This window comes from Petaurus breviceps, unplaced genomic scaffold (genome assembly GCF_028583685.1).
Source record: "Petaurus breviceps papuanus isolate PSGF00001 unplaced genomic scaffold, PetGlider_PUasm1.0 90845, whole genome shotgun sequence".
Lineage (NCBI taxonomy): Eukaryota > Metazoa > Chordata > Mammalia > Diprotodontia > Petauridae > Petaurus > Petaurus breviceps.
In genome coordinates, this window is record NW_027187359.1 from 6344184 (window position 1) to 6367062 (window position 22879).

General features: G+C 36.5%; 2 protein-coding genes across 2 annotated transcripts in view; both read left to right on the top strand.

Annotated features, from left to right (window-relative positions):
- The window catches only part of RAB10 (RAB10, member RAS oncogene family), a 99327-nt gene that overhangs the window by 63342 nt on the left and 13106 nt on the right, over window positions 1-22879 (top strand). The window contains exons 2-3 of the mRNA XM_069072021.1: window positions 4357-4417; window positions 19156-19294. Coding sequence (XP_068928122.1) covers window positions 4357-4417; window positions 19156-19294 — 200 coding nt within the window. The remainder of the gene's footprint in view (window positions 1-4356; window positions 4418-19155; window positions 19295-22879) is intronic.
- The window catches only part of HADHB (hydroxyacyl-CoA dehydrogenase trifunctional multienzyme complex subunit beta), a 228772-nt gene that overhangs the window by 19713 nt on the left and 186180 nt on the right, over window positions 1-22879 (top strand). The gene's annotated exons all lie outside the window — the stretch shown is intronic.

The following is a 22879-nucleotide window of genomic DNA, read 5'->3' on the forward strand; positions in this document are numbered from 1 at the left end:
TTTTTTTTTCCCTTTCATTTGCTTTGTTATAACTGTGTGTATTGTTTTCCTGGGTCTGTTTACTTCACTTTTGCAGTTGATAGAAGTCTTAGCACAGTTTGTTTAGCAATTTCCTAAATGATGGGCCTCTACTTTGTTTCTACTTTGCTACCACCAAAAACTGAATCTATAAATAATTTAACATACATGGAGCCATTCTTTTTGTCAGTACCCAGCCCTAAAAGTACATACCTAGGAATCTCTAGGCCAAAGGGTAAGGACATTTTAGTCACTTTATTCGCATATTCCAAATCGCTTTCCAGGTTTGTGGCACTAATTTATAGCTCCACTAATAATGCCTTGTGTGCTGCCTTTCTTTGCACAATACTCCAACATTCATTATTTCCTCTGTTGTTACCTTTGCCAATTTTCTGAGGTGAAAATTCAGGATTATGTTGTGATTTGGAATATTCTTTCCTCTGGTTTATAGTTTGAAATTCTTTTGAGAAATGCCTATTCGTATCCTTTGACCACTTCTCTTATTGGGGAATGTTTTTTGGTCTTAGATGCTTCTTTAGTTGTCTTATATCTTGGACACAAAGATAATCAAAATGATCTATTTTAGCTTTTGTAATTGCCTCAGTTGCTACCCTTTGTTTGGTTAAGAATTCATCTGTCTGTAGCTGTAACAAAGGCATCTAACTTCCTAATTTTTTAGGTTATAATCTGTAATATTCAGGTCACATACACATTTTTAATATACTGTGGATTATGATAAGGTGTAAGAATATAAGATGTTGGTTTAAGCCTAATATCTGTCAGACTGTTTTCCAGTTTTCTCAGTAAGTCTTATCAAGTAAGGAGTTCTAACCTAGGTAAGTTATGTTTTGGGGGTTGTCAAACATTAGGCTATTGAGTTTCATTATTTCTTAGTCTCCTTTGGCAATTCTCTTCTATTGATAAATTTTTGTATTTTTAACCAATACCAAATAGTTTTTAACGATTGTTACTTTATAATATAGTTTGAAATCTGGAGTACTAGTACCCCTTCATGCCTATTTTTTTCATCATTTCTTTTGTTTCTCCGAATGAATTTTTTTAGTATTTTATCTAACTATCTCTTTGGTAATTTGGTTTAGCACTAAAATGCAAGCAGCTTGATAGTATTATTATATTGACATGACCCAACCATGAGCATTGCCTTGGCCAGTTACTTAAGTTCTTTATTTCTTAAAGTGACATTCTATAATTGAATCTACACCAATATTGAATGTATTTTGGTAGATTGCCTCACAAATTATTTTATGAGTTTTGTACTTATTTGAACAGTATTACCTTTTCCGTTATTGTCTCAAATTTTATTATTATTATATGGGAGTACTGTGAATTTTGCAGGTTTATTTTATAACCTGCAGCTTTGACATTGTTTCTTTGCTAGTTCTCTAGATATTTTAATTAAAAGCATCATGTGTCATCAGCTAATAGTGATAGTTTGTCCTTTTGACTGGCTTTATGACTTTAATTTCTTTTGTCTTATCACAATTACTAGCATTTCTAGAACTATTAAATAATAATGAGGAGAAGGTGGCATCTTTGTTTTTGCTTGTTTTTATTGGAAACACTTGTGGCATTTTCCATCGCACATACAGTGCTTACTTTTGATTTTAGATACATTTTATGAGATATAAAAGAGATCTTATACATATACTTCATAGAGGTATAGCTGCTTTGTGTCACCTGTAAATTAGAGCATGTAGTTATTAACATTAATAAAGTAATAATGTAAATGTTAGTTTGATTTAATTGCTTTTGGAGTCATTAAAATATTATTATTAGCTACAAAGGAAACTTTGTGTATATTACCAAATGAAAGTCAGTCTGCCTAGATGTTTGTACCAATTCATCCACTGAGTTGTTAGGTGAACTAACAGAAGTCACTTTTATCCTATTCCTTAGGAGGCTATGAGTTCTGAACTACAAAACCTGAACTAATATCTTGACCCTACTATTATATACTTGTGTAACCTTGGGGGCAGATCATTTGACTTCTGGGCTTACTTTTCTTTAAAACAAAGAGATTGAATTTAGATGCCTTTGGCTTATTCTCCTTCCATCTTAAAATTTATCATCCTATGAACCGAGATCTCTAAGAACCCTTCCAGTCCTCAAATTACATGGGTTTGCAAACTTTAACTAGCAAAAATGTTTGTAATGGATTTACTTTTTTGGAGCAAGTGGGTTTTTTTCCTTTTCATTGTGAAAAAAATTTTAGCCTCTACCTTAGAAGTCTGTTGCTTGAAACTAAAATGACTTCTCAGAAAATCAGACAAACTAGTCCTGAAACCAAAAGGTCCTTTGACATGTTTAGGGGAAGGCCCATTCCCTTAATTGGAGACATACAAGGAAAAGAATACTAGTACAGTACAGTGAGCTTCTCACACTGCTTCCAGGATTGACACAGTTGTAAGGGTTCTGGGAAAGAGTGAGAAGGAAATACACAATCAGAGATGTTATCTGGCAGCCTCAGACAAAGTGGTCTTAGAGCAGTGAGTGAATGTAATTATTTATCAAGCCCTTTTTTATGTGCCAAACGTTATGGTAAGTGATGGGGATACAAATACAAAAACCCTCAAGGACTTTACATTGTGGTAAGGGAGTGGTCTGTCAAGATGATGCTTTCAGAAATTGGCATGTGGTTATACCACATTTACATTGGGACTTTAAGGTCCATGCTTCAGAGAAGCTCAGAAATCTTTGGGGTCATGTCTCTGGAAGTCATGGCAGCCCTATAATTAGAGTAACTGGGGAGAGTACAGGGTAAAAAGGAAGAAGGAATAAAGGAGTAAGGAGAGAGTATAGCTAGGTGTAATAGACAGTTTGTTGGATAGAGAAAAGTGATGTGGAGGGGAAATAAGTTTTCCAGACTATAATAAATCTTTACACTTTACTGCTTTTAATTCTCACCTCCTGGTCTCTATTTATACTTTTTTTTTTTCAGTAGTATTTTTAGCTTTCTCTGGAAAAGGGGGGACAACTGTCTCTAGTAGATATATGGTCAAAGGATGTGAAGAAGCAGTTTTCAAAGGGAAAAATATAAACAAACATAGTGTTTCAAATCCGTAATAACTAGAGAAGCAAAATAAAGCAACTCTGAGGTTCCATGGCAAATGATGGGGAGGAACCATGAGAAAACAAGCTCACCAGCGCACTGATGATGTAACTCAATTGGTCTAGCTGCTCTTGAAAGCAATTTGCAACTGTTCCCCCAAAATCACTAAATTGTGACCCAGCTCTACCACTAAATACCAAGGAGATGAAAAACAGAGAATCCATATGCACAAAATTATTAATAGCAACTTTTGTTGAAGTGGCAAAGAACTGGGAACTCAGGTGAGGTCCCCTTCTATTGGAGAATGGCTAATTATGACTTCGATTGTAATGGAATACTACTTCCCAGTGAGAAATGAAACTTCAGATAGACTTTTTTTTTGAACCAGGAAAATAATTGATAGGCTATAATAACATTTTTTTTTTAAACTTTGGAAGACTTAAGAACTTTGAGCAATGCACAGAACAATTATAATTTCAAAAGACACATTTTGATGGGGGAGGTCATGCATTTAAGATACCAAAAAAGACATCTATTTTCAGACTTAGCCAGGGTAGGAATTTATTTTACTTGACAATACATATTTGTTATATTTTTTTCTTCCATTGAGAAAGTAGGAAGACAAAGACATGAATAGGGTACCAAAAAGAAAAAGAGGAGTGTTGAGGCACCTTAAAATGCAGAGAGAGGGGCAGGTAGGTGGTGCAGTGAATAGAGCACTGGCCCTGGAGTCAGGAGGACCTGAGTTCAAATTTGACTTCAGACACTTAACACTTAATAGCCATTTGACCTTGGGCAAGTCACTTAACCCCAATATCCCTGCCTTCCCCCTCCAAAAAGCAAAAAAAAAAAAAAGGCAGAGAGAGAAACATGAAGACTAGAAAGGAACGTACAAGGAGGACAGCTTTGAAAATTATAGGTTGAACATATATGCTTGATAAGAAAAGAAAACTGCACATAATAGAGACCTGTAGTTACATGTACAATCTCCTTTTTCTGTTTTGTGTGTGTACGGAAAATATCCATTTTATTTTAAGTTCCAACTTTTAAAAAAATGGATAGCTATCCTCTGTCATTAAATATTTCTTATCTGAGAGAAATTCCCTTCTAATTTTAGCCATTTTGTTACTTATTAAAAATTGGGTGTATTTCCTCAGGACTATAATTCTGTAGCCAGAAACTTTTTCTTTTAATTGTATACAAATTTAATTGTAGTTATATATTATGAAATCTCTATTAAAACGTTTCATTGTTTTTCTCTGTTGTAGGAATTGACTTTAAGATCAAAACAGTTGAATTACAAGGAAAAAAGATCAAGCTACAGATTTGGTAAGTGATGCTAATATTTTTTTTCCTGTGAATGTTAGTGATCTAAATTTGAAAAGAGTTGATAGTGAAAGTGCTACTTCATATGTAGATGCCATCAGTTTTGGTGAATTATTGACTGGTATTAAGTGTGAGTGATAGTTTGTAATGGATTTCAAAGAATGGAATTAAAATATCTTGGGGCGGCAAGGTGGCACCAGCTCTGGAGTCAGGAGGACCTGAGTTCAAATCCAGCCTCAGACACTTGACACACTTACTAGCCGTGTGACTTTGGGCAAGTCACTTAACCCCAATTGCCCTCCAAAAAGCAAAAAAAAAAAAAAAAAAAAAAAAAAAAGAATTAAAGTATCTTCTGTATATAAAATGAAAAGGAAATCTTTTATAGGAAACTATAAATCAATTTATTATTAGAAATAAATATTAATAAGACTTTTTGGAAGTGTATTTTCTCCCTCTGTTTTTAGCTTTATTAGAAGGTGATCAGTCAAAATAAAGCATGGTCCCTGCCTGTAGTCTTTAAAGACTAAATAGAACCCAACCTTTCTATTTATCACAGAAGGAATAAAAAATACACTTGTATACTATATAAACAAAACTATTGGGGAAAAACCAGCAAGCTCTCCACAGATGTTAAAGAATCATCCTCTTCCTTTTCCTCAGATATTAACATTATTTCTTGTTTGGTTATTGTCTAGTTTTAAACCCTAAAAGCCTTTTAAATAATAATCTTAAAGTGTGGTTGTGGTTCTGACCAAATCACAGTGTGTAAATTAAGGTCACTCTGAAAATAAGACAACCAGTTAATCATTTTATATTATTTAACATCCAAAAAAAAGTTCACATTTAAGAGCTTTCATCTCAATTGTCCTTAGCACAGATTACTAAAAAGATGCCTTTACATTACTGATCAATTTTAGCCATTCTTGGTTTTTCCCTTTTGATAAAATCTCTTTAAACTGATAATTATATCATTTGTAAATCCAGGTTTTCGATATATCAGTGTTGTGTGTGTATAAATTATATATTAATATATTATATTAACTTTTCAGTCTACTTTCCAATTTCTTGGAGTTGAGACAGGTTTCTGCTTTTAGTTCAAATTTGTATTCCCCAGTAGACAAGTTTAGCAGGAAAATTTTCTAAAACTGTTAAGAGGTTAGACAGTATTTCAGTTGCTTTTTCATTCCTTGAAGCTCCAAGTGGAAGCAAGTAACTCTCATCCCCTGGCACAAACAAGTAATCATCTCAGGTTTGGTACTGTACTTTAAGAAAGATAACTACAAACTCAGATTTTTTTGTTTTATACAGTTCCATGTCTAAGAGGAGAAAGAGAAGCATTATCTGTCAACCTTAGATAAAGTGTTTTTTCCATGTATTTTTTCCATGTATTATTTCCATGTGTATTGCAAAGAAATAATTTATTGTATAGTAATACATTAATATAGAGAGAAAAAACTGGGATTTGTGAAAAATCCAAATTAGAGAATAAGAGAGAGTGTGTGTGTGTGTGTGTGTGTGTGTGTGTGTATTTTAAATGCAGTTTTATTGCTTGACTCTTTTGTCCTTTCTTCTTTCCGATCCATTTCTCTCCATTTACTGCTATAGTTGTTGAACTCAGCACTCATTTTCTCAATCACCTGCATCTAGAATCTGGATTCTATCCTAATCACTCCTGAAAGTACATTTTTAAATGACTTTGTCTACCTTCTTGCCAAATCCAGTGGCTTCTTTAAGGCTTCTTCATTCTTGACCATCTCCTTAAAATTCTCTTTTTCAATAGGGATTGTTTTACTTTTTATGCTTTTGTCTTCAGTGCCTAACACATAGTAGGCACTTAATAAATAACTATTGCTTATTTGATTTATTAGGTAGTATATTTTGCTCCTACCTTACCATTTCTTCTCACTTAACATTTTTAGCCTCTTTTTCTCCTCCTTAGTACTCTATATTGCTCCTCATACCCCAAAGTTCAGTAAAATATTTTGACTAACTAGTTCTTCGAAACTCAAAGCTCTGAGGCTCTCTTTTCAGTGTTCTTTTTTTGAACTAAGCCTATTTCGTGGCTTCACCATTCTGTGTACAGGTGGGGGATGGTGGTGGTGATACAGTAGTGTGCTAGTAAATGCTTAACAACCTGCTCTGGTGGGGGGGTTTTTATACATGACATACTTTAAAGGTTAATCTGCATTATTAACATTTTTTCCCATCATTTTTTAAAGCCTAGATAATCAAGAAAACAATATATTAAGTCCTGATTTGTAGCATTTGCTGATTTTTGAGTTGTAAATGTTCACACTGAAAATATAACAGTAGGCTCTCACTAGTTTCCAGCATACTCCTGCTTATGATTTCTAAATTTTCTGTATTATTTATCTTTGCCTTTCTCACCTATATCCAAATCCTGTACCTCTAGCTGCTTCTTAAGATAGTTCAACTTGGAAATACTACCATCACAGCATGTCTCATTATCCTTCCCCTTTCCCAACTTTTCCATTTCCTTTAGTGACACTAGCATTTTTTTCAGTCAGCCAAATTTGAAAGGTAATTCATCTAGTCATTTCTCCATAGTGCCTGGAACATAGTAAATGCTTAATAAATATTTGACTGATTTCTGACTTCTATAGAGTCTGACTGTCCCAAGACTAGATCATGCTACCTCTCATATAAACTTAGGTTGTGAACTCCTTGGGTCTAGGAACTGTCATTTGCATTTTTTGTTTTTGGTATCCCTAGTGCTTTGGAGAGTGCCTGGAATGTATTAAGTACTTAATAAATGCTCATTGACTCACTGATAAAAGCTTTGAATAATTCAAGGACTGTCAGTCTGAGAAAGGTGTGATCCATACTGGTAAATATAAATCTGGTACAAGGAAATGAAAGGCCTATATGGATCTAGCTTTAGATGCTAATTCTCCAATTTATCACTTTATCTAATTCACTGATAATAATCAAGCAATTCCAGACTCATCTCCATCTCCTCCTGACCCCCAACACACACAAAGTATTAAAAGTGGTGCAATTTTTTAAGAAGGTGACCTGGGTTCCAGTCTTGGCATTGTCATTTATCTTTGGAACCTAGGGTAAGTTACAGTCATACTATATGTACTATGATTATACTATTAGTGTCTACTAATTTGAGAAAAATGTATGCTTCGACTTTTAAATCTATGCTCCTATGACAATTCTTGATCATCTGATCCTTCCATTGTGTCATAATACCTTACTAGAATTTAAACACGTATCTCCTTTTAAAGGACCTTAAAATTTAGGAGTAAACTCCTGAGAACTTGGCTCACCACCACCTATCCCCCAGGAGAGGAGTCTTAGCAAAAGGAAAATCCACATTGCATTATAAAAATTAAAAACAAAAAATTCCCTATCCATTAAAGCATTGGAGGTAGAAAACCATTGACATAAAAGTGTGTATTTTGTTAGAGCAAAATAACTATCAACATGACATGTTTAGTTTCTATATGGATTTTAGTATTCCTTGTAAAAATACCCAAGTACCCTATGGGTCAGTGGCCTGTAAGTTTAGAATCACTATCCTAAAACATAATACTCTTGGCTCCCTAAATAAGGTTATAACTTAGTGATCACTATACAGATTTCTAGTTTATTGTCAAGGAACGTGACTTGTTCCTTTTATGAATTATTTACCAAATTTCATCCGTAACTCAACACTAATTTTTATCATGTCACTATTTTTAGCTGTTGTATCTTAAACTCTACTTGACCAATGATTGCTGTTAACTTGTCCAATCTGTATTTTAATTGATTATTAGATTCTTGTGTTTTATCACTGAGGATCTGTAGGTTTCATTCACTAATTCTGTGGTTACCTTAGTTAAGGTTACATCAACGTATGTTTCTCCTTTATTATATTTTACTTTGCTCTGTTTTTAAGTAAAATTTCCCTGGATTTTCTTTTTGCAATTAGCATTTTTGTCTAACATTCACTTTTTGTTGTTCTTGTTTTTAGCTATTTTTCAAATAAGTATTGTTGATGACCATTTAATTCAAGAATAGAGTTTTTTTTCTTTTTGGAGGGGGAAGGGCAGGGCAATTGGGGTTAAGTGACTTGCCCAAGGTCACACAGCTAGTTAGTGTTAAGTGTCCGAGGCCGGATTTGAACTCAGGCCCTCCTTAATCCAGGGCTGGTGCTCTATTCACTGGGCTACCTAGCCACCCCAAGTCTATGATTTTAGCAGAGGATGTGGCCTAGTCCTAGCCCTACTATCCAAAAAGCAGGGGCATCCAGACTACAGAGGGCATGGATGAGGCCAAATAAGGCCTCATTCAAAATTGGTTGACCAATTAGAGGATGGAGTCTTCTTTAATACCACCTGCTGCTGAGAAATAAAATATTTCTTTCTCAATATTTTGTTTCAATCACCCCTGCATGCTCACCCCCCCACCCCCACCCCCTCAGTAAACTCCACTAGTTTCCTTTACTTGTAGGATCTGGCCCCTTCCTCTCTGGCTTCTGCCTTCATGTACTCTTAACATCCACAACATTGGCCTTGCTGTTCTCCCTCATGCCATTCTGTGACCTGCCTTTTCTCTGGCTTTCCCTCATGTCTGGAATGATCTCCCTGCTCACCTCTGAAGCCTCACTTCCCTGGCTTCCTTCATTGTTCTGCCCAAATCCCAACCTCTGTAGGAGGACTTTTTCAGCCTACTTTCTCCCCAGTAAGATTCTGTGTTTGAAAGCCACTTGACCAGAGACTAAGGATCAAGTTCAGTTTTGGGAAAGCAGAGATGCAGCCTTCTTTCTCTCTCTTTCTCTCATCATCCCACCCTGACCCCCCTTCCTCAATTGAGAACACAAGAAAAATAAAACGCATTACAGCTATGTATGGTCAGCCAAAACCAATGTCCACATTGACCGTGTCCAAAAAATGTTTGTTGCTTTCTGAGTCCTTCACCTCTTGGGGTTGGGGTAGCATGTTTCATGATTAGTACTTTGGGATCCTGATTGGTTATTATGTTGATAAGAGTTCAGCACAATAGTATTCTATCACATTTATATATACCATAACCTGTCCTTCTGTTCTTCTTAGGGGTACTCCCTCATATTTCCATTCTTTGCCACCTCAAAAACAATTATAAATATTTTTGTATATTCTCAGACTTTATTTTGCTTAGGATTTATCCGTCCCTTATTCTATTCTTCCTGTAATACCACTCCCACTTTCCCTCTTGTTTTCCTGAGAGAGAGTTTTCTTTCTTTTGAGTAGTTCAGATGAGAGTGAGATTCAGGTGTTAGCTGCTTCCTTCTTCCCACCTTTTCCTTTTTGTTTTGTAAAAATTGTGCACTTAGATTAAGTGAGTTGTTTCCCTAACCTACCTTTTTCTCCGTCCATGTCTCTTGAGTGTGTGTGGCCCCCCCCCCCCCCCATATTCCTCGTCTCTTTCCAATCTTAAAATCATCAAGACATAACAGAACCACTCCCAGGCCTTGTCTAATTGGACTTCCTCTATGACCCATGATGATGATACAGGGGACACATTTATCATCTCCCCATATTTGAAGGTAAGCAGTTTATCCTTTTTTAGTCCTTTATCATTGTTCTTGATTACTTTTTTATACTTCTCTACACTCCTATGTTTGAACTTAAGAGTTTTTCCACACTTCTGGTCTTTTCATCATGAATGTTTGAAAGTCGTCTTTTTCAATGAAGTCCCATTCCCCCCATCCCTAGTATTATATTCATTTTTGCTGGATATGTTATAAGATTCTTATTTTCAATTTTTTTTCTCCCTCCCCAAGATGACAAGCAATCTGATATAGGTTATACATGTACAATCATGTTAAGCATATTTCCACATTAGTTATGTTGTGAAAGAAGAATCAACAAAAGGGAAAAACCATGAAAAAGAAAAAACAAAAAAAAAAGGTGAATAGTGTCCTTCAATCTGCATTCAGATTCCATAGTTCTTACTCTGGATGTGGATAGCGTTTTCAATCATGATTCTTTTGGAATTGTCTTAGATCATTGTATTGCTGAGAAGAACTAAGTCTATCAAAGTTGGTTATCGTATAATGTTGCTGTTACTGTGTACAGTGTTCTCCTAGTTCTGCTCACTTCACTCAGCATCAGTTTATGTAAGTCTTTCTAAGTTTTTCTGAAAGTATCCTGTTCATCGCTTCTTATAGCACAATAATATTCCATTACATTGATATACCACAATTTGTTCAGCCATTCCCCGGTTGATGGGCATCCCCACAATTTCCAGTTCTTGGCCACCACAAAAAGAGCTGCTATAAATATTTTTGTCCATGTGGGTCCTTTTCTCATTTTTATGATCTCTTTGAGATACACAGACCTAGTAGTGTTATTGCTGAATCAAAGGGTAGGCACAGTTTTATAGCCCTTTGGGCATAGTTGCAAATTGTTCTCTAGATCAGTTCACAACTCCACCAACTATGTATTACTGTTCTGATTTTCCCACATCTTTTCCAACATTTATCATTTTCCTTTTCTGTCCTAGTAGCCAGTCTTATAGGTGTAAGGTGGTAAGATTTCTTGAAATAGGATGTCTAGGCTCTTTTTTTTGTCGTGGTGTTCAGATGGCCAGTGATTCTTAAGTTTATTCTCTTGGATGTATTTTGCAGGTCAAGTTATTTTGCCAAGAGATACATTATATTTTCTTCCCCTTTTTTTCAGCCTCTTGAGTTTATTTTACTATTTCTTGCTACTTCATGAAGTCATTGGCTTCTATTTGTTATATTCTAATTTTTCAGGGAGCTTGCTTAGGCTAGGTTGTACCTCTTCTGCCAAACTATTAATTCCCTTTCCAAATCTTTCTTCAAGCGTTTTTTCTTTTCCTTTTTTTTCCTCAAATACTATTATTCCATTTATAAAACATTTAAGTTTTTTGAACTTTTGCTTCATCTCTTCTGAGAATTTTGATTGAGCTTGAGCTCAAGCTCAAACTATGTTTTCTCTGAAGTACTGCTTGTAGATATTTTGGATCTGTTCTTCTACATTTATGTCTTGAGTATCCCTTACACCATAATAATAGCTCATTGGCGGGGAGGGGTTAGCTCATTCTTCTAAACTAATTCTTCCCCTCCATTGTAACCATTGTCCCTTGCCTCTTCTATATGAGATAGTTTACCCCATTCTGTCTCTACCCATCTCCTCTCATTATATTCCTCTCTTACCTCTTAATTTCACCTTTTAAGAATCATCCCTTCCTAATAAATTGGTCCTGTGCCCTCTATTTATGTATACCTGTAAATATATATATACACACATGTACATATGTGTTTATATGCCCGTATACCCTCCGATAGAGACATACATATATACATATATATATATATATATATATATATATATATTCCCTTCAACTATTTTCGTACTGAGACAAGTTTCATCAGTTACAATTATTGTTTTTCCATGTAGGAATGTTAATAGTTCAACTTTGATAAGTTCCTTATGATTTCTTTTCCCTGTTTACCTTCTCATGCTTCTTGTATCTGAATGTCAAATTTTCTATTCAACTCTGGTTTTTTCAGCAAGAATGCTTGAAAGTCCTCTTCCACTGAATGACCATATGTTCCCCTGAAACATGATAACTCAGTTTTGCTGGTTAGGTGATTCTTGGTTTTAATCCCAGCTCCTTTACCCTCCGGAATATCACATTCCAAGCCTTTCGATCCCTCAGTGTAGAAGCTGCCAGATCCTGGGTTATCCTGATTGTGTTTCCATAATATTCAAATTGTTTCTCCCTGGCTGCTTGTAATCATCTTGATCGGGAAATTTCGGAACCTGGTTTTAATATTCCTAGGAGTTTTGTTTTGGGGATCTTTTTCGGGAGGTGATCAGTGGATTCTTTCAACTTCTATTTTGCCCTCTGGTTCTAAAACATCAGGGCAGTTTTCTTTGAGAACTTCCTGGAGGATGATTTCTAGGTTCTTTCTTTGATCATGGCTTTCAGGTAGTCCAATAATTTTTAAATTATCTCTCCTGGATCTATTTTCCAGGTCAGTGGTTTTTCCAATGAGATTTTTCACATTGCCTTTCTATTCTTTCATTTGTTTGTATCTGTTTAACAGTATCTTGATTTCTCATAAAGATACTAGCTTCCATTTGCTCCATTCTAATTCTGCAGGAATGATTCTCCTCATTGAGCTTTTAAGATTCTTTTTCCATCTGGCAAATTTGGCTTTTTAAGGCATTCTTCTCCTCATTGCCTTTTTGAGCCCCTTTTGCCATTTGAGTTAGTCTGTTTTTTAAGGTGTATTTTCCTTAGGCTGTTGAGTCTCATTTCATAATTTTCTTGCATCGTTCTCATTTCTCTTCCCAATTTTTCCTCCACTTCTTTTATCTGCTTCTTAAGGTCCTCTATGGCCTGTAACCAGCTTGTATTTTCCTTTGAAGCTTTTGGTGCAGGAGTTCTGACTTCACTGTCTTCCTCCTGTTCCATGCTTTGATCCTTTTTATCCCCAAAATAGGAGTCTAATGTTGGATTGCTTTGTTTGGTTTGCTTCTTTTGCCTGCTAATTTTGCCACTCAATTACTTTATTTTTGGGCTTTTTGCCACAGTAGGACTCTGCCACCAGACAGGGGAGCTTTGTACCAGACTCTGGGATTTTCTTAGCTGCTGGAGGTATTAGTTGGGTGCCCTCTCTGAAGCTTCCACATGTTCTGGCAAGCTAGTCACATACCCCAGGACCTCCACCCTAGACTGCAATCTAGATCAAAGCAGGTTAAAGCAAGAGCGATTACCCCTCAGACTTGTTGCTTGGACCCCCTACACTCTGTAGGCCAGGAGCTGAAGCTGCCACAGGTGGTGGCACCACAGCCCTCAGTGGCTTCTTGCCCCGGGGGCAAAAGCCAACGCATTCCCAATTACTGGGTCCCAGAGTCCAAACTGCACTGACCTCTCACTTTGTCGTTAGCATCTATGTGTTGATAATTTTGGAAACTGCCACAGCTGCTGGTGCTCTGGAGTCCCTCCAGCCGGTATTTGGTCAGGCCCACCCTGGGGCTAAAACCTCTGACTCGTGTAGGGCTGGGGTCAGCTCCCAGAGCACTGCACTGGCCGATTCCTGCCAGGTTGTCCTCAGCGGGAGTTTAGCTTCTCTGTGTCATTTTGTGGGTTCTATAGCTCCAAAGTTTGTTCAGAATCCCCTTTTACATGAATTGGAGGTGGTAGAAGCCGGAGCTGCACAGAGGTCCTGTTTCTTCTCCGCCATCTTGACTCTGACCTGAGACTGCACTTTCAAGTGAAGGTATTAACAGATGGGAATGACTTTATGACTTCTATACATTTCTTTCCTCAGAGGCAACTCAGAAGAAATCTACATCCTCTTCTGAAGAGCAGCCTGTTAAATTTTAAAACATCTGTCATGCCTTTCCATAATTTTCCGTCATTTTTAGGCTAAACATCCCTACTCTTTTAAATTTAATTGTGTGACATGCTTTCTAGGCCTCTGTGCTCTAGACTCAAGTTGTCAGGGGATGACAATTTGTCAGTAGATAATATAGTTACCCACTATGTAGAAGTCTTACTTCTTTGAAAATGAGGTGTCCATTTACTGTATATTATTAGCCAGGAGTCCGTATTGCCTGATCATGCGACATATAGTTATAATGCCTTTTCATGATAGCTGAAATCTAATCAGATTTAAGCCAGTGTTGTAGAATTTTTTTCTTTTAAAATGCTTTAACTAAAACCCCACTTAAAAACAAACTTTTAAACCCTGACTAGAATATGATCCAAGCTGTCCTGTTAATGGTTTGCATTCCATTTTATAACGAAATTCTCTTGACTTTGCACCAAATGAAATAATTGTTTGACTTTACTGGCATAAAGCATAACAATAGCCAAAGAAACCCGTTCTTTAACTAGAAGTCCAATATAATTATATGTTTCAAGACCTTGCATTTAAGACATTTGTTGTCCATGAATAAGATATCTTGAACCCAAGCAATGATAACTAAACACCTTAAGTAAAATTGTTCATTCAGGTGGAATGTTATTATCAGTATGCATTTATTAAGTGCCTGCTATTTGCCAAGCACTGTGCTTAAGCATTGGGAATAGGAAGACAAAAGTGATATAGGCCTTGCCCTCCAGGAGCTTATATTCTAATGGGGTAAGCAGCATGTGCACATGATTGCTATCATTTTCTAACTGAATATTGTCAGTCAGAAAGATATCAACTTTTTTTTTTCAAGTAGTGTCTTTTTTTAAAACAGTAATCTCAAATTATGCAATCACTTTGATTTACCCTGCATCAAATAGAGTATATCTCAAATGGATGAGACCACTCCATCTATTAGAAATTATTGGATAGGAAGGTCTACTCCGGTCATTTTAAAAGCTTCTACTATACCTTCTTTAGCTTGCCACATCCTTCTTCGCAGTTGAATAGGCTAAGCCCTGCTGGAAGCAATGCAGAAAGATCAGACTTGTTACATATCATAATTTAGTTCAAGGTACCAACTTTCCTTTTATGCAGAAAAAAAATTTCTAGTTGTTGCTGGGGTGAATAGGAAGACAGAGTAGACTAAATTGGTGGGAAAAATAGGACAAGGTAGACAAAATCATAAGCAAAGTGGACTAAGGGATTGATAGCAACTTTACAAGTACAAGGTAGTACAGCTAGCCAAGTCCCCTTGTAAAGTTTATATCTTGAAACCAGATATGAGGCATTACATTTATTCCTACCAAAGTCAATCTTACTAGATTTGACCCATGATAGTCTAGCCTGTCCAGGTATTTTTGAATCCTGATTCTGTCATCCAACATGTCAATTATCTTTCCCAATTTGGTGCCATTTTCAAATCTGATAAAGCAAATAATCTATAGATGCCTTTATCGGAGTCAGTACTATGATCAGGATTCTCCCAAAAGCTAATGTCTTCTTAAACCAGATTAGGAAAATATTAGTCCCATTATGTGCTATCTTGCTCAAACAGTATCAGAAGTATTGTGTTCATTTATGGATCCTATATTTTCAGAATGATGTAGATAAAATGGAGAGTTCAGAGAAGGGCATCCAGGATGATGGAGGTCCTTGAGTTTATGCCATGTAAGGATCAGTTGAAGGAAAAATAAGTTTAGCATGGAGAAGAGAATGCTTGAAGGAGAACATGATAATTCTGTTGAAATATTTGAATGGCCATCCTCTGGAAGAAAGGCGAGATTTGTTCAACTTGGGCCAAGAAAGCAGAGATGACTGGGTGAAAGTTTAAGAGAGGGACATTTAGGCTTATTATAAGCAAAAACTTCCTAACAGTTTGTGTATTCCAAAGTGAAAAGGACTGTTTAAGCAGTATTTGGTTTGCTCCGTAGGAGGTATATAGACAGTGACTTCATATCATATAGGTTGTAGACACAAGTCTTGTTTAGCTATGAATTGGACTTAGGGTGCATAGCAATCTTTGAGTAGAAAAAATATGTAATTTGATAGAATTTCCTTTTCTAGGTAAGTTATCAAAATTAATCTCTTGTTTAATGAAATATTTTATATATTTGAAATATCTGATCTTAATTCTTTCCATTTGGAAAAAATTGCTTATATTGCATAGGTTCACAGTTCTGTCTTTCTCTTTCATAACTGATGTCAGATTAGACACTTTGAAATATTAACTTCTATATCCCTAATACAGTGCCTTGAACATAGTAAGCACTTAATGTTTTGAATTGGAGTCTGGATTATGGTGAATCTAAGAGCTGTTCTGAGCATATTGTAGTACTTGGTCACAATTTAAAATTATCTGCCTTTGGCTCACTAGAAACATTTGATTTCACAGAAATCTCTTAGTTGGAGAGGACCTCAGAGATCATCTCATCCACACCCCTCATTTTATAAAAGAAAAACCCAGCTCAGCGATATTAAATAACTTGTACAGGGTCATAAGAGGAAGTGGCTACACTGGGATTTATACTGGAGTCTTCAGACCTTAGTATGCACTTTTAGTACAGTTCTTTTTGTCTCTTTTGACAGATTCTCCTTTTCCTTATCAGAATCATATTGTGATTGCCTTCAGAATTTCATTCTTGAAATACCATTCTTCTGATCCAGTTTCCCCTATAGAAACTTAGGTCTTGGAATCCTACCCCTCTTTATGTAAGCTATGTGAAATATCATCTCCTGTGATCTGGAATTGATAATTGTACTTGACTTTAGCCAAACACTAGTTATTGTGTTTTCAGACCTGATCACAATGCTGCACCTAAGATCTAATATAATTTATCTGACTTGGAGGTAGTAGAGATGGAAGGTTTGCTTTTATTAACCTTTAATAGGTTATAGGTAAGCAGTTGTTTCCCCAACAAATAGTTTGCAATGTATGGATCATAGGGACAGGATCTTTTGGGTTATTTAGAAATGAGAGTCCTTTGGAGGGTTAATGAGAACCATATCCATCCAGAAGGTTGAGGTAGTCGAGAGAAAGAGAGTTTACAGGTACTGTAGATGCACATTTAGCTTCATGATCCATTTTCGCAGTGTTTTCTTGGTGAAGAATTTAGTTACAGATAGGCATAGAATTGTGTATATAATTTACTAATTGTGTATAATATACAGAAAGTAGTTGGTGGGTGTGTACTTGTACGGCATTTTAGAAGATGTTTTTCCTAAATAGTTATTAGTTTAAAAATAATTGAATTGTGGATCCTCTAATCCTCCCACACTACAGCTGTTGTTCTCTGCTGTGGTGAAGCTTTTTAAAAGTTTTCCTTTGCATTGAATAAGTACTCTACAGCTTGACCTTAAGCAGGTTGACTATTAGATTATAAAGTAGTTCTGTGCTGGGGGTACCTCATCATTGTCAGATTGCAAACATACCTGTACTACCGTGTTTTCCCGATAATAAGACACTGTCTTATTAATTTTTTTGGACAGAAAAACACCGGAGGGCTTATTTTCAGGGGAGGGCTTATTTTAATGAACATTGACAGCAATTTTAATAAATAGGTAAATGTGAACAAAAAAATGTACCAGCAAGCAAATCACTGGGGAAGAACAGGATGACGCGCTCACTGCTGCAGCTCTGATTGGATGCAGCTCGGAGAGCGGCGTGCGTTTCAGAGGGTACCGTAATGTAGCGTGTAGCGCAGGGGATCACCTTGACTACAGTAGCAATCTCGATAGGGCTTATTTTCGGGGGAGGGCTTATTTTAGAGGAATCTTACACAGTAAGGGGAGGGCTTATTTTCAGGATAGGTCTTATTATCGGGGAAACACGGTAGGACTCTGTTAATGAGCAAATTCTAAGGAGGTGACTTGGAGATAGCTTAAACTCTTCCTACCTTACTTTGCCATGATGACCAAAGTAGCTGGAGGTGTCAGCATTGAGAATGCTAGTACAGTTTCATATCCTGCTGCATCCACAAGTCATATGTTTATTAAATTGGTGTTTGGGGAGGGCCTAAATTCAGCAGGAAAGGGTCCTGGGGTCCTACCAAGAAAAAAAGCTATGTGAGAGAGAAAGGGCCGGATTTAACCTATTCCAGAGGTTGCTGACTCTAGTATTATAAGCTATAATTGACTGGTCAAAGCTTGTTAAGCCTACTTGGTAGCACTAAATTATACTAATTTAAACTCAAACTGGTATATCATTAGATTCAATAAATAAATGAAACAAACTTTTATTAAACATCTCTTATATAGATATTACATTCTTGGTTGAGATATTTAATTTGTTGTACCATTTGGTATATAAGTGACCTTTAAAAAGCTAAATGTACTAGGACGGCTAGGTGGCACAGTGAGTAGAGCGCCGGCCCCAGAGTCAGGAGGACCTGAGTTCAGGTCCGGCCTCAGACACTTAACACATACACACAAAACCTAGCAAGTTATATCTGTGACCTTGGGCAAGTTACTAAACCCCAATTGCCCTCCAAAAAGAAAAAAAAATGCTACATGTACCAAAGGTATATTATGGTTTAACGTTGTAGAGCAAGTTAAAAATTGGAATGTTGTTTAATTTCTTTTTTTGGTTTGTAATGGATGCATCATCGACTTTTTATCTTGTTCATTTATGTGTTTATACTAATGTGTATGTAAGACTTTACTAACCTAAATTCTATGCCTTCCCTCCCCCCCTGCAAAAAAAAAAAAAAACAACATAGCAACAACAAACATTTTTAAGGAGTGATATAATCTGGTCACAATACCCAGAGCCTATCAACTTCTTAAAGTGACAGTAAGATCAGGTTCTAAATCAAAAAAACTGTCATTAACCTCTATCAAAGTCTTTTTGGTATCTATTAGTCTGTTCACTCATTAACCTTTATCAAAGTCTTTTTGGTATCTATTAGTCTGTTCACCATTTCACATGAAGTCTAATTAGAATTGCTTTATACTATTAGGTAAAGGGGGGCAGAAATGATAATCTTATTAGTTCTCCCATTTTGGTGCTAATTAATTTCGATCTTGGTTTGTACCTATCTGATTACTCTTATCACCTTTGGTTGAGATTATGTACTGGCTACCTCTGCTACATACTACCTTTTAACCCTGGGCAAGTCACTTATCTTCCTTGGACCTTCCTCATTTCTAAAATGGGGGATTGGACTTGACAGCAGCTGAAGTCTTTTCTAATCAAAGATTTGTGATCCTATGATTTTGCCTAAGATCTAAAATATTCTAAATTGCTACTTTAGCTACTTACATATTAGCTTATTAATGGTCAATTTATATACTGTAAAATTCTCTTTAATGTATTGCTATTTAAATGCATAATATGTTAATTATGGGTGTTTATTCCCAGGGATACAGCAGGACAAGAGCGATTTCACACCATTACCACCTCCTACTACAGAGGAGCTATGGGAATCATGCTAGTGTATGACATCACCAATGGTAAAAGTTTTGAAAACATCAGCAAATGGCTTAGAAACATAGATGAGGTAAGACTAAAACAGGAGTATTTGGTTGCTTCATGAATTCATGTTTTTTGTTGGGAAAAATTCTAATCAGTATGATTTTATGTGATATTGTCCAGCTGTGTTATGAGAGTATTTAATCTTTTTAAAAACTTATTAAGTTATTGGGGTTTTTAAGAACATATTCACTAAGAACTTAAAAAGAAACAAATGGGGCAGAGCCAAGATGGCAGCTAGAAGCAGGAAAACCCCTCAACCTCCCCCCATAACCACCTCAAATACCTATAAAATATGACTCTAAACAAATTTTAGAGCAACAGAACCCACAAAATGACAGAGAGAAACAAATCTCCTGCTAAAAACAGACCAGCAGGAAAGGTCCATCACAGCATGTGGGAGTCGAGCTGAGCCCAGCCCCAGTGAGCCCACTGTTTTAGCCCCAGGGCAGCCCCAACCAGCAGCAGCTGGAGTGGACTTCAGGAGAGTGGATCACCAGCAGCTGTGGCGGTTTCCAGAATTATCAACCCATAAATGCCAAAGACAAAGTAAAAGGTCAGTGTGGACTTTGTGGGAACAGGGGGACCAAAAGTGCCATCTGGCCACTGCCCCTGGGGTGAGAAGGCGAGAAGCAGTGGTGGTGCTGTGGCCCTGCAGCCACCTCCATGTGGCTGCTTCAGAGCTCCTGGCCTGCATATTGTAGGGGGACCAAGCAACCATTCAGAGGGGAATCCCTCTTACTTTAACCTGCTTCGATCTGGATCACTGTCTTGGGTGGAGTTCCTGGGGTGTGTGACCAATGAGCCAGAGCTTGTGGGGGCTGTAAAAAGGGCACCCAACTAATAGCTCCGGAAGTTGTGAAAACCCCAGTAATTTGGGGAAAAGCTCACCTCTCTGGAAGCAGAGTTCTACTGTGGCAAAAAGCTCAAAAGTCAAGTAATTGAGTGACAACATGAGCAAGCAAAGGAAGCATAGGAGTCAAACCTTAAGATTCCTTTTTTGGGGACAAATAGGATCAAAGCATGGAATGGGAGGAAGACAACGAAGTCATAACTCCTGCATCAAAAGCTTCCAAGAAAATATGAACTGGTTACAAGCCATGGAAGAGCTCAAGAAGGATTTTGAAAATCAAATAAGAGAAGTGGAGGAAAATTTGGGAAGAGAAATGAGAATGATGCAAGAAAATCATGAAAAGAGAGTCAACAACCTGACTGAAGAAAATAACACCTTAAAAAATAGACTGTCTCAAATGGCAAAAGAGGCCCAAAAAGCCAGTGAGGAGAAGAATGCTTTAAAAAGCCAAATTTGCCAGATGGGAAAAGAATTTCAAAAGCTCACTGAAAAGAATTCATTCCTTCAGAATTAGATTGAAGCAAATGGAAGCTTATGACTTTATGAGAAATCAGGATACTATTAAATAGATCCAAAACAAATGAAAAAATAGAAGGCAATGTGAAATATCTCATTGGAAAAACCACTGACCTGGAAAATAGATCCAGGAGAGATAATTTTAAAATTATTGGACTACCTGAAAGCCATGATCAAAAAAAGAACCTAGAAATCATTCTTTAAGAAATTCTCAAGGAAAATTGCCCTGATATTTTAGAACCAGAAGCCAAAATAGAAATTAAAAGAATTCACTGATCACCTCTTGAAAAAGATCCCCAAAAGAAAACAACTAGGAATATTATAGCCAGGTTCCGGAGTTCCTAGGTCAAGGAGAAAATATTACAAGCAGCCAAGAAAAAACAATTTTAATATTGTGGAAACACAATCAGGATAACACAGGATGTAGCAGCTTCTACCTTAAGGGATTGAAGGGCTTGAAATATGATATTAAAACCAAGTCACCTACCTAGCAAAACTGAGTATAATGTTTCAGGGGAAAATAGGGTCATTCAATGAAATAGAGGACTTTCAAGCATTCTTGATGAAAAAACCAGAGTTGAATAGAAAACCTGACATTCAAATACAAGAAGCAAGATAAGCATGAGAAGGTAAACAAGAGAAAAGAAATCGTGAGGAACTTATCAAAGTTGAACTTTCTACGTTCCTACATGGAAAAATGATAATTGTAGTTGATGAAACTTATTGATGTTGATGAAACAGTATGAGGATAGTTGAAGGGAATATAAATGTAGATATATGTATACATACATATATATGTCTATATAGGAGGGTATATGTGCTTGTGAATACATATATGAGTATGTGTACATATGTGTACTGGTATACATAGAGGGCACAGGACCAATTAAATAGGAAGCGATGATATTTAAAAAATTAAAAGGTGAGAGAGGAATATAACGAGAGGAGATAGGGAGAGACAGAATAGGGTAAATTATCTTATATAACAGAGGCAAGGGAAAACTGCTACAATGGAGGGGAAGAACAGGAAGGCAAATGGGAATGGGCCAACCTTACTCTCATTGAATTTGGTTTGAGGAGGGAATAACATACACACTCAATTGGGTATCTTACCCTACAGGAAAGTAGGAGGGGAAAGGGATAAGAGGGGGAATGATAGAAGGGAGGGCAGATGGGGGGGAGGGTAGTTAGAAGCACACACTTTTGAAAAGGGACAGGTCAAAGTAGAAAATAGAATAAGTTGGGGGTGGGATAGCATGGAGGGAAATATAGTCAGTCTTTCACAATATATGCACTCTGGAAATGTTTTATGTAACTACACATGTACAACCTATATTGAATTGCTTATCTTCCCAATAAGGATGGGTGACGAGGGAAGAAGGGAAAGAATCTGGAATTCAAAGTTTTAAAATCAAATTTTTTAAAAAATTATTATTTACATGTAACTGGGAAATAAGGTATACAGGCACTGGGATATGGAAATCCATCTTGCCCTACTGGAAAGTCGGAGGGGAATGGGGGAGGATATAAGAGAGAACAGATTGGCGGAAGCGGTATTCAATGTGATTGCTGGTGTGATGAGGTGGTGGGTAGGGGACAGACAGGGAGAAGATTTGTAACTTAAAATCTTGTGGAAATGAATGTTGTGAACTAAAAATAAACATAAAGTTTATTTAGGAAAAAAAAAAAAGAACATTCACTGAGGTGAATTTGTCTTGATCCTCATTAAAGGGAAACAGTTAATGCAAATGTCCGTGCCCTTTTATATTGGCATTCATATTTAAGGTTGCCCTTTAATAAGGATGCTGAAGAGTTTTATCATAAAGCTCCATTGCATATTTTACCAGAGTGAAGTACAGCATCAAGGAAAAAGACATGTTATTGCCTTATTGATTTATAGCAGCAGCCTTACCTATTAGTTTATACTTCTTGTCTACTACTTCCTGGTGATACTACTATTTTTGTAACAGGTAAAAGATAAAATGACTGAAGAAACAAAGGGTCAGTCTTCCAAGCTTATCAATTTATTAAGCAGTGTATGCCAATTGCCTAATCGATCAGGACCAGGACCCTTCCTCTGCTTAGAGCTGGAACCCAAATACAGGGGGAGACAGACTTTTATACATTAAAAACAATTTATCAAATAAGACCAGTTAATTAAATGGAAACAGTATAACATTAGGTAATCTGATATCTAATTGGATGAAAGATTAGGAACTTTCCAGTGGAGGGTAGGGGGTGAAC